A 13,577-nucleotide genomic window follows, 5' to 3' on the forward strand; every position below is an offset into this window, starting at 1 on the left:
CCTCCTAGATCAACTTGGCACACTCGTTTGAAGGAACACAAAAGTGTTCTAGATAGCACAACAATACATCCTGGAGGTGGAAGTCTGGAAGTTGCTTACCTACCATCAACATCTAGTATGTGGCAGTGAATTTTGAGTCATTGTTGTATAGTTATGGCCATCTATAGGTCTCGTGCCCACAAGGGTTGAGAACAGTGGTTAGTGCCACAACCGGGGGTCGACTGAGGTAGTTTGCGACATGATTGGTGCTACCTCTCTTGTATTTAATCTTTAAATGGAATTGTTGCAGCTATGTAAACCATTTCTGATAGCGTTTGTTTCGTAACTTCACTTGTGTCTACATAAATGGAAGAGGCTTGTAATCTGTGTGGATGATTGTCTCCTTGCCTAGAATATAATGTTTACATTGCCAACAAGCCTACACGATGGAATACATCTCTTTATCATAGGTGGGGTATCTCCAAACAGTATCAAAGAGTGCCTTATTGTGATAGGCCACCAAATGTTCTTGCTAAATGAGGACTGCACCAATAACATGGTCAGAGGCATCCTCCTCAATCTCAAATGGTTGTTGCAGGGTTGGTAGGGTGAGGACCGATGTCGAGCAAGGGTTGTGTTTCAGTTCATCAAATGCCTTCTGTTGTGACTTAGGGCAATGAAACTTTGCTTTTTCTCTGCCCTTAGTAGCTTGACTTAAGGGCCAAGCGATATACGAGAACCCAACACAAATATTCGGTAGAAATTAGCAAGGCCCAAGAAGTCGTGAAGCTCTGTTAGAGTTGTCAAGGTTGACCAATCCAGAATGACGTGGATCTTGGTTGGATCCACATGGACATCTTGCTCATTAATAATGTATCCTAGATATTGGACTTTGTTCATGCCTAAGGAGCACTTTTCCATGTTAGCACATAGCTTGTGTTGCCGCAGAGTGTGAAGGACCTGTGGAATATGAAGCAAGTTCTCTGCTTAACTCTTGCTGAAGATGAGGATATCATCCAGATATACAACCACAAAAGAGTTCGTGAAAGGCCGCAAGATGTCATCCATTAGCCTCATGAAAGTTGTTGGGGCATTCGTCAAACCAAAAGGCATGACCAACCATTCAAAAAGACCCTCCTTGGACTTGAAAGCAATCTTTAGTTGGTTTTATTTGGAATTGGTGATAGTCGAACTTCAAATCAATCTTACTGAAGTACTTGGACCCATTGAGTTGGTCAAGAAGGTTGTCATTTCAGGGAATCATGTACTTGTTCTTCACTGTGATTTTGTTTGGAGCCCGATAATCAATGCAGAGTCTCCAGGTCATATCTTTCTTCTGCATGAGTACAATTGAGCTTCCACAGGGTGAGGAACTTGGTCAAATGTGCCCTTTTTGTAGCAACTCTTGGATCCGCTGCTTGATTTCCTCATTTTCCAAACGAAAGCAACAGTAGATTTTCCCATTGGGTAGAGGTGCGCTGGGGGTCAAATCGATTGAATGCTTGATCTAATAGTGCAGAGATACGCTCGTGGGTGAGGAGAAGATGTATCCATATTCTTCCACGAGTTTGTCCACTTACCTCTACTGTGAGGAGGAGCCCCGTGTGGAGGCCATGGATGTGGCCACAATCTTCTCCTTACTTTGAGAGTGAATCAGGAAGAAGACAAATTTCTCAGCTTGGGAGATGACCTTGCTACATTGTTTAGCAAAGATCAAAGAAATGGTAGTAAGTGGGTCTACCTCTGGTATCCTATATAGTTGTTTGCCCAAAATAATAATAACACTACAAGGGATAGACTCATACACAACATGACGCTTCCACAAGTATGGTTGGCCTAACAGAACATCACAAACTTGAAGGGGAACAACATCACACAATACCTCGTCCTTGAAAGGCTTGGTGTTGTAGGGCAGGTGGAACTGTTGGTTGACATGGAGATCTCACCCTTGGTGGAGCCACTTGATGGTGTATGGTTGCAAGTGTGGTGTTGTCAGCAAGTTCAACTACTTAATGACCTTTGTTGAGATGAGGTTCTTTTGACTCCAACTATTGGCTATGAAACGCAGTGGAGCACTCTTCACCTACATTTGTGTGTGAAAGAAGTGCTCTCCTTCCTCCGAATTTTCAGACCCACTTTGTTGGATCTTGGTGGTGGCAACTATGGCACTAGGTTCTACATCAAAATGATCTATCTCTCTTTGTCTAAGTTTGGTTCAGAGTCAGAACCTGCGTTTGACTCTGAGGCTTTTAGCTTAGCCACCAACGACTTCCTTGTGCGACATTCATTGGTGTTATGAGTGGGGATCTTGTGGAACTCACACCACGTTCCCGTATCTTTCTTCTTCTTCCCATTACCATTCTTTTTTTGTGGTTTCGATGGGTTGTCCTGGGGTGGTCCAACTTGGCATTGTACTTTGTTCTACAGTTTGGGGATGCCCTCTCCCTGCTTTTGTTGTGAAGGATTCACACATCTAATGTCTTGCTTCTTTTGTGTAAATTTTTGCTCAAGTTTGACAACATATCAGTATGTTGCGCCAAGCGAGATGTCCAAGAACTCCATTCTGTCTAGATGTATTTGTGCAGACAACCACAATACTTGAGCACTAGATGTTGCTCAGAGTCCTTGATACCGAGTTTGGTGCACAAGGTATGAAAGACATTTGTGAAGTCTGGCACTGTTTGGTTTCTTTCCTATTGAAGTGTCGTCCATATCATGTATTGGTCTTCATAGCTTCCAATAGGTTAATATTGTCCCTTAAAAACATCCCTGAAAGTGTCCCAAGTGGGTGTGATTGAAAATAGTGTGGATTCCTCCACGACCATTTTCTAACAATGAGTTTCCCACCAATCCTTGACATGGGGGGCGAGCTTAAGGAGCGCACAGGTATTTTTTATTTTTTTATTTTATTTTATTTATTTATTTTTTATTTTTATTCTATCAGAAAAATTATGGACCGGAAAATACCCTTTTAGTAGATTTAACCATTTTTCTAGAGCATTTGCATCTATCTAGCCTTCAAATATAAGAATATCAAAATTAACTTGTACCTTAAAGGGGGCGACGCCTCCAAAGTGGTCACTTGATGAAGATGTATCACCTATTGGCATCCGTCGAAGGATTTGGGAAAACTTATCTATCATCTCCTTCTTTTGTTGCTCGAGGGCTTCTTCGAGAAACAATTGATAGGATCTTTGGCTCCCTCGTCTTTCTTTGCTTTTGCCATGGGAGGCCATTGAGGTCAGTGAGGATGGTCTTGCAAAGGCCCAAGCAGTTCAAGTCCCAACTCCTTATACTCCAACTTCATTGGGGACATGCAGGAAAAAACAGATAAAGAGCTAACCACTTTGATACCAGTGATCCAAATTTATGAAAGCAACAAAATGAAGTATAGACTTATGACCAAAACAAAGAGATACAGTGAAACTTGACGTCAATTAATAAATGAAAAATAGTGAAACTATATACATGCAAAATGAAAGCAAACTAGCTCGAAGAGATGTGATGACTATGCTCTTCGTGAATTGTCTTACAATGAAGCTTAGAGGCTTTTTTATCTTGAAGAAACAATGAGAAACCCTAAACATCCAAAAACCTAACCCTAGGAGATGAAGTGCCAAAGGCTTATGGGCCCTAATGGAGTAAGCTGGAACGTCAACTTCCCAGGGTTTTGACTTTTTCATACAATCTTTGTTTGGCATGCACGATAGCTCGTTGGAAAGTTATATTCAAGGAGTACGTTTTTCGACTACCACATGGCTTGTTTCCACTAAAAACATTATTTAGGGCCTCAAAACAGTTCTGGAAGTTTCAAACCTAAAAAATGCCAAAAATAGAAAACTGTCAAAATAGGAAAATTGTTGTGAGCGAGTGGAATTGGTAGGTGGCCACCTATATCCACTTAGATGAAGAAGCCTTCCTTACCACTTGGTTCATAATCATTCTCGAAGACCTGCTGCTTTTAAACTTGTTCCTAGAAACCTCTTACTTTTGAACATCCTGTAAAGTCATTTCATACCATGAGACCTTCTTGATAGACTTGGAAGAATGTGCTAGCTGGGCCTTCCCACTTAAACCTGAAAGTTGACTCCCTCTATTGTGTTCAACTATCATGTTGCTTTCCATTGCTCAAATAAGCTGGTTCTTTAGCCTACACAAGTTGCCCTCTCTAACTCTAATGATGTGGCCATCATCAGAGCTAAATCCCATGTATCTGATTAGTGTCGATCCATCCTAGAACATTGTAACAAATCCCTTCTTGTCTATCGTAGAGACTAAGAACAAACTTCTCTTGAGTACTGGCACCCAAAACATGACCTTCACTTTCAACACGCCCCCTAACTCAAGTTGCATATCACTGTCCCAACTCCCTATTGTATCAACACCAAATTCCATATGCATCTTTGAGTCCCAATATGTCAGGTTGTCAAATAGCTTCCATGCTCCTATCATATGACTTATTTCTCCACTATCCATAGCCACACACCAATTGGTATGGTACTCGAGGAAAGGTAGGAAATAAGTTTAAATTCCATCTCAAACTTCTTAACAAACTCTTCCACCTAATTTTTTTTTCCGATGTAGCTACAATTGACTGTGTACCTTGTGCCCTTCTTCCTCTCTAGACATTGTGATGCATAGTGTCTTGTCTTATGACATGCAAAACATTTTCTCTTAGTCGAGTTCTTCTTATTCAGTTGTGACGTTGACTCTTCACTTTCTACTGTTCGAACCTTTTCCTTTGCTCTTCATTGTTTGATTGGCAAGAGCAAGGTTCTTATCATCACTTTTGTGCTGGCTTCCTAATAGGGATTTCTCCCGAATCTCCTCTTGGGTGAATCATCCCACATTCTATACCAATCATGAAGTTTCTCTCGTACGGCATGCCCTTGATGAAAGGAGCCCATGGCTTGGTGAAGCCATTCAAGGCCTTTCTTATCATTTCTCCATCTGTCATAACCTCGTCAACTACGAACTGTGTGATCTTGGTAAGATAAGAAATCATTGTATTTGATTAGGTCAGCTTGGTGTTCCCGAGCTTATCTCTCAACACCATCTTCTTGTTGGTATTATTGCTCTGGTATAACTTCGTCAAAGCCTCCCACATCTCCCTCCTTGTATTCTTCTTAGATAGGTGAAGAATCAAGTGATCCTTCATTGTCATATCCAAGATAATATTTATGGCTTTCATATACTTTTGATTATGAATGGCCATATCTATAACACTTGTAGGTGGGGTGAGTTTGGTGTTAGCAAACTCCCATATGCCATTCTCCATAGAATCAGTGAAACCCCTCGCCTTCTAGAAAATGAAGCTATAGACAACTTCCAACCTGTCCTCGAACCTCACACTGATTGACTATCTCCAAATCAGAAATTTAATTGAAATATTTGCCTAGTTCTTTAGGTACCCACGAAATTAATTTGCAACCAAACTCTTGACTGGTATGATCTCCCTCTCTCCTCCTAATAATTAGCGTTTTAAATTTTAATCATATGACTGCGCAATTATTAATAATTCCCATTAAAACTTTTTTATCTCATGAGTCCAACCTCTTCAATTGAATAATGGTCCACTTTTTCCTTTGTAAAAATCGACTCCGCGACTCACTCCGCAGTACATTTCACTCATTAAACACCGCTGGAACTGTGCTAGCTTGACTATGCCCTGGTGAAGCTTTGCTGTGGTCCTAATCCAAGCCATCAAACCCTGATGATATCTTGCGAATTATTTCTCAAATTCCAACGGTTCTAGTTTTTGCCCGACGGTGGTAAGAATGTGACGGAGTTTGTTGGCAGGAATCTTGCTGGCGAACTCTTTGTCTTGGGATTTGAAGGTACACCCCTAAGCTGAAGCATGGAAGCTCCCTTCCTTAAAGTTACGTCTCATCACGTCCAATTATGCGAGGGAATTAGATGGTGCCGCTGAGCCTGAAAATATGCACTAGGTTGGATGCTGAATTTTTCCCACTTTGCCCTCTGCGGAACTTGTGAATATACATTTGTCAGACCATTGGAATCTCATCTTGTAATCACGTATTGAACCCAAATGGCTTCACGCTGTCCATATCTACTATTCCTCACCATTATATATACTGCTCTTATGGGCCGTGCAATTGGATCAACTTCATCACACCATTCAAGAGTAGCCTCCTTGCAAGGAATGATAACATGAATTTCCGATAATTCCAAAGACTTTCGTGTCTCTCCCCAAGCCTCGGATCTTCTGTGTATTTAGCATGTCAGTCAAAGTTGTTTGTCCAGGAGTATTTCCAAGCTTTAAGCCTAAGGGAGCCAAATGTAAGATATCCACCAAATTTTCGACAGAGAAGACAGCTTATTAGCCCTTGCTCACTCATTACGAGTGCAAGAACGGGCATCTCTGTCACAAGATGGAAAGCCTTCATATGGAATTTGCATCGGGCAATTGCAATTTGATGAAGTGGTCAACAGTTATATACATGCTCCAGATGCTGAACCTGCTAATAAATCTCTCTGGTGCTTCTGAAATATACATGCTCCAGAAGCTGAACCTGCTAATAAATCTCTGTGGTGCTTCTTTAAACTTTTCAGATAACTATCACAATTGTAAACTGCCCTATTTTCCCATCTCTTGATATATTATCATCTGAATGGATTGCCATAATTGAGCACCTTGATTCATAATCAGAGTTCCATTTACCCAAGTACTTAGCTTGATCCCTGTAGGATGTTGCACTTTAGTGCTACATAATCTACATGTTGCTCAACAGGTGAAAAAGAAAGGTCAGAACTCAAGGCAAATAACAGCCACACTGTTAATACGTATTCAGGACTAGAAACACTGCTGTAGATAACAAATTTCTGTGAGTTTGCAGGCTGTTTGCATGATGAGACAGGTCCACATTTCAATGATTAGTGGAGAATGCAATCTGAAACTTTCAGCCCATTAATACAGATTCTAAGTTGGGTTTGAAATAAGATTCGAAATGGAAATGTCTGCTTTATTTACTGCACATTACAGCTTTGAGAACGATCTATTTCTCCCTTGTTGCCTTAAATGCTTCTATATCACTGCATCGAAAACCCCTTTTTAGCTCAGCAGATTCTCTGATTCCTTCCTAAGAATGAGTCCTGTTAAGTTTGCTTTAGATAACCCTGCTAATATGGTGGTTACAGGTCTATTAGGTGACTTCTGCACACCCAGAGTCTGCTATTTCCTTCTCAACTAAAATTAGAGCTAGCTCATCTCTACTCTTGTCATAAACTCATTTTAATACAACAATTTTAACTTTTCTGAGATTAGCTACTTGCCCAAGACTAGCTGACCTCTTATGTTTATGGATAATAAAATCATTGGGATGCCTTCTTACTCTAAGGGCCCCTTCCAAGGTTTTTCGTTTCCCCTCAATCACTTCCTTAATAACGTTATTCTGAGCTAGAAAAAGACTGATTTTCTACACTTACTTTGAGGTTCCCTCCCGACATCCTTATCTTTCCAAGCACTCCCCCATCAAATTTCCCTTTTAATCCCTTTCGAGATCTAAGAGGATATCTGAAGGATGCCTCTCCGATACCTTATCTTCAGAAATCGATGAAACACTGGGATGTACAGAGCCAATGGTCCCCTTACCCAAGGCAGAGAGGAGGTTCCATTCCCTTTCAAGATGAATTCATAGGCATATCCACTCCCACTCCCACAGGACTCCCACCAATCAAACCCAAACCCTCGTCAGCCTCCCTGTCCCATGACTTCAAGGCTTAATCTATCTTTATAAATATTCAAGCTAGGCCATTCTTCTAAAGAAAAATTCACAAGAAAATGTTATATGATCTCTAAATGAATTAGCTCGGAGTATAACTTTTCCGAATGTGCTGAGACCAAAGCTAGGTTGGGCTACATTATTTGTGACTTCACTGCTTCCACTACCAGATGCAAGATGTCCTGATCCATCAATGGAGAACTGTCTTCTAATAGCATAGCCGCTTCAACCACCTCCACTACCTTCCCCAAATCTTTTACCTCTCCCCCTGATACCAGATCAAGACACAGACCTTTATTCATAAATTCCTAGTCACCCCCCTAATTCCTGCGTCAATATTGAATCGCTGTTGTGCAAGACTATTTACCCATTCCCCAAGGGAATCTTGAGTTCAGGTCCCTTTCCTCCTTGGAATCCTTCCCCTGGATTTCATTCCAACCTTAACAAAATTTAAACAAAACAAAACTGATTTAACCTTTATAATAAGCGGCTCCCCTGCCTTCAAGTCCAACTTCATCCAAGTGAGAGTATAACGAATCAACCAGTGATAGACTTGTTCCTAATGGAGAAACCTTTTAAGCTACATACACAGACATCTCGTTAACATTTCTCCTTTATCTTCAATTAACCCAACTGTACTCTCCTCCTCGGTGGCCTTCATCGCATCCCCAATACCCCTAGAGTCATCCTCATAGCCATCAAACAATAGATCCCTAGACTATACCCTAGAGACCCTACCATTCAAGCTCTTGTTGTCCTTCACAGTAATCCTGTCCAGTTGCTTCAGAGCTGAAACTCCATTTACATTTATCCTTAAAGCACCCCTCTACCTGAACCAAATTCACTTCAAGGTTTCCTACAGACAGTGAGTACGGGGAAACATAAGAACTTTCCAATGCTTTCAGATGCCAAAACTGGAGGATGCTTCATTTTCAGTGACTCCCCTATATCCACGCCTGTGCAGATGATTCCAAACAACCAACAATGAATTAGTTTTCAACAGGCTATCCTCTCCACTGATATTCATAAGCTTCTCCATATCATTTTTCCTTTCACATTCAGATGGAACAAAACCAGTCTCTTCCTGTATAATATTCTTCCTGCGATCACATCTCCTAATGGATTTCCTATCCTCTACCTTAGAATATACAGCCTCCAACCTTGCCTTTAACTAGTATCTTCACGGGCTTTCTTTCTCCACTCCTTGTTATGGAACTTAATCTTACATTCACTAAATAGATGTTTGTAACTGTGACAATGAACACATCTGAATGGGATACCAACATAATCCATTCTCTAAACACAAGACTATATCGCACCACTATCTCAATATCCTCTACCAACCCCTCATTTAAATCGATTTCTACAAGGATACGAGCTACTGAGTTAGAAGTTTCAGATTTAAACTGCTGATCTATGTCAAGAAAAGTCCCCAGCCTGTCAACAATGACAGTGAATATCTCCATTGACCAGAACTGAAGAGACCCCTTGGCGTCTTTACCCAGATCGGTTGCATGGAGATTGTCTCTGACCTAGGATCAAACCTTTGCACCCATTTCTTAAAGGACATCACAGTCAACCCCCAGAACCGGCGCACCTTAAGTATAATTGCAATATCTTCTTCAGCTCTAAAGTGGAAAGCCAACCAGTCCCACATCAGTGTGTGAAAAGCCACCACATACCCTAACAACATCTGCCAAGGATGATCTTCACAGTATAACTACACATTAAGTGGGTTGGTTTTGACATTAACATCACATTTTCTCTATATGAGACAATTTACATCACAATGGATTTTCCTAAGGGGTTTTCTGCATTTGCCTCTGTTGCAGCTACATGTAAATATTGCATTTTTCATAATAAGATAGGTTTATTTTTATTATTCCTGCAGCTGGCAGGATATAACGTATTCAGTTTTTCATTGATTTGCTATTAGTTTTTCTTTAAATTTAAAATCTATCCAAAGTTTAACATTATGAAATTAAATTTATTATTTTTAAATAAAATTTATTTCTATTTATCTCAAATATGATTGGTTAAAATGTCTCCCCTCTTATTGTGTAATGATAGTGAGAATTGACTTTTGTATACTTTATTATTAATGCCGTAGTCTAACTGGCCGGAGGAATTGCCCGGAAAGTTATGGAAATTCCGGTCATATTTAGAGAAAATCCGGCAAGGATTTTTGTAAATTCAAGTTATAGTTGTTAAACTTCAAAATTTTAGGTGTCTTATACGTTTTTGATGGTGCTGAATCCATTTCCACCATAAAAAACACGATTCAAACACTATTTCTACAAGACTTTTTGAACTTTTTTTGCCCGGATTCTGGCCACTTTTAGCAGTTCGGGCAATTCCTCCGTCTCGGTAGACAACTCCATTATTAATTACTATATACTATATCACTAATTACTATGTACAATAAATATTACTATGTACCGTAAACACAAATGGTATGTAATTAAATTCAAAAATTGCATTTTCTCATTGGTGTAAAGTATTCAATAGACAATTTTTATGGGTTTTATTTTTTAATTTACAAAAAAGTAATTTAAAAAATATAAATTTGAAAAAAAATGTAAAAATAACATGTGTACAATTTGTACAATTCTCATTATATCAATCTATACTCTAATGACATGAGATGTGTACTATAATATGAACATTATATAAAAAATTGCCATCACTCAATATTAAATAAATAGTTATTAACTTTTTGTCATTCTCTTCAATGTCAATATATATATATATATATATAACCTTTATCTACTAAAAAATGTTTAATTATATTAAAAAAATTAATAAAGAAAAACTAAACAAATATTCATATAACTCATTTTACAATTTTATTTTATTATTGTTTGAAGTACATACAAGATATCATGACATTAAAATATTTTATTAAACTAAACAGCAAGGAACTGTAGCTATTCGGCCTTGTTACATTTTTTTATCTTGTGAGGTACAAAATGATTTATTCAAAACAGATTTATTGGATGTTGATAACGCTTAAACATATAAATATATGATCATTACTTATTGCAAACTCTCCATGAATATTTAATTGTATTTTTCTTATCTTAGTTTTTCGAGTGTTTTTGACTTATCTAGGAATTGCGAAATCTTGTTCGATCTGCAAAGCAAGAAGAGGAAAATTCGACGATGACAGTTCAAGGTGCAGAAGTGTCTCAAGCAAGAAACTTGTTGAATGTTTTTCTGTGCAAGCTTGCAAGTCAGAGTTGTACTGATCCATATTGATTTTGACAGTAGCCTCTATTAGATCATCATTGAAGTGCATGGGGTCTAAATCCAAGGTTTGGGTTTCATGTAGACTTCCACGCACAGTTGAATAAGGCCATGTCATGCCTAGACTGTTATATTTTTGAAAATATAATCTTATGACACGCATTATTTACAGAGTTTACTGCGTTGTAAAAAATTGGGGATGATTCTGGCCTTGCTTTTGTATATTTCGCGGGATTTGTGATGTCATCGAATTGTTATCCTCTGCCTTTTCTCCCACATCAATCCAGAATGATGGGCAGCGCTTGCCGGAACCACCTTGAAAGCAAAATTTTGCCCACTTCTATCAATGTAATAGTGGCATCATGAATTGAAGTACAGAAGATCGTAAAAATGTAATCGCCCTAATATTAATTATTTTATAATTATAGAAAAAAATTGGTATCTCAGATTTATCATTCTCTATATGACCGAACTTTCTGATTCGAAACCAAATTTTAGATTTTTATTTCAAGGAGATTGAAGTTTCATAAATTTTTTACAATTTGAAACTCAAATCAAAATGTAATCATACCATTCAATTAAAAACAAAAAAATTACAGTTTACATCTTATAATCGTGATTCATAAAACACTTATAAAATAATATTCTTGATGAAAATGTCAATGATAATGATGAAAGCATCAAAATAAAAAGCATAGTAAATAAAATTTAATTTGGAAAACTCTATCATTACAAAATAAATAAATTATATATAAAAAAGTTATAATAGTCATAATATTATAATTATACTTGAGTAGCTTCTTCAAGGTAACTATTTAGGGAGTATCCTTACAAGGGTGTTGTGTTGTTAATTAATAATAAAAATATTACAAGGGTGTTGTGTTGTTAATTAATAATAAAAATATCACAATACAAAAGTATGGTAAACAAAATTTTTCTGGGTGTTGTGTTGTTAATTAATAATAAAAGTATCACAATAAAAAGTATGGTAAACAAAATTTCTCTGGTAAGTTTTACAAGTCCAAAATAAAAATAAATGCCATAGTATTAATGTTACAATTACATGTGTTGTCTGGTGGGTAACATTTTACAAGTCCAAAATAAAAATAAAAACAAAAATAAATGCCATAGCATTAATGTTACAATTACATGTGTTGTCGCCTGGGGTAACTATTTCTAAAGGCACCGTGACAAAGGTGTTATGTCATTGATTCCATTAACTCTCTTGCTCATATTCCACAAATTCAAGAGAGCTCTCTAGGTGTCTCCTATAAATATGTGATTATGCTAGCTCAACCATGATATATTAGTTATACTCCCTTACATCTTAGATGATAGATGCACTTATGGATAGTACTTTATATTTCACTTGATATTGCATTGTTATGATAATTAGACATGGTGGTATAATTTTTTACTTAGTTATGAAAGTGATAAGCATTGAAATGAGATTTAATAACACTTCGTAACATTTGTAATTTTATTATTTTTCTTGTCATGCTATAGGGGACATAATTATTCTTTAGAAATGTAATCATTTCTTGGGTTTGGTTGTACTACTAGGAAAATAGTTGGGATAGTATATTCCACACTCTAACCATATTTGACACTTTTCATTATCGTTATTCACTCAATTCTTGTTGAGAAATATAGCTTGAGTAGAAGCTTCTTGCACATGTTAGGAGTGAAACGTGCAAAAAGTAATTCGAAACAACTTCTATTGACCAATTAGTAAAAGTGGGAAGCAATACCATCATTTAATTTCATTTAAATAATTAAAAGTGAAATTCAATTTTCTCTCATGTCCCAATCTTAAAAATAGAAATGAAATCTTCTAGAATACTAGTGAATTTGATTTGTGCTAACTTTAACCATACACCCCATTATTCAGATAAGGTGGTTACTAGAATACTAGTGAATTAGATTTGTTCTAATCTTAGACATACACCTCATTATTCGAATAAGGTGGTTGCTAAGATATGGGAAATTAGTTTATAGGATTGAGAAAGTTAGTTATCTTTCAAAGTATAAATAAGAAAATATGGGAGAAGTTGAAACACATGGGAATATTTGATGAGGTGGAGACCCAGAGAATGAGAGTGCATTTGAGAGGATAAAGCGCAGGTTTGTTGTAACAAATAGCAAGAGCGAATCCATACAATATTAACATTGTACAATTATATACTAGTAGTTGTTGCCTTCTTTTTTCAATGGAGCCATACTTGTATTTTAGATTTGTTTTTTTTAAGAGAATCATAGGACAACAATCATCTAGGGCATTTGGAAATTTTGACAATTCTATCCACTAAAATGTTATTCCAATTCATGCTTTACCTATCAATTGTCATAAAAAATGTCTAATTGAAAAAGCCTAAGTGAAATAAGCCAAAAATGGGTTAGAGGTCGAGAGCTAATGAAAGTCAAAAGTAAAAAATGTAAAACCCTGAGCTATGCCATGATCTAGATTATATCATTATATTGTTTGTCATTTATCTTGATGCTTTTAAAGTGGAAAAAGTGAAGGAATCAACGCATGGGACCATTTTTATCTACAATACCCAGTTTGGTAAATTGGGGTTTGAAACCTTCTAGGAGCATTTTGAAGCATCA

At 37.4% G+C, this 13,577-nt stretch overlaps 1 protein-coding gene across 1 annotated transcript in view; it reads left to right on the plus strand.

Moving 5' to 3' along the window:
- Nucleotides 1–11,413, plus strand: part of LOC149165065 (kinesin-like protein) — a 115,377-nt gene extending 103,964 nt beyond the window's left edge. The window contains exon 6 of the mRNA XM_089432226.1: nucleotides 10,833–11,413. Within this exon, the coding sequence (XP_089288352.1) occupies nucleotides 10,833–10,979 (147 nt within the window). The 3' untranslated portion in view covers nucleotides 10,980–11,413. The remainder of the gene's footprint in view (nucleotides 1–10,832) is intronic.
- The last annotated feature ends 2,164 nt before the right edge of the window (nucleotides 11,414–13,577 follow it).

The sequence above is a fragment of the Pinus tabuliformis genome, chromosome 5_1, assembly GCF_031772625.1.
Source record: "Pinus tabuliformis cultivar Carrire ecotype Pingquan chromosome 5_1, CPIR1, whole genome shotgun sequence".
Classification (NCBI taxonomy): Eukaryota; Viridiplantae; Streptophyta; class Pinopsida; order Pinales; family Pinaceae; genus Pinus; species Pinus tabuliformis.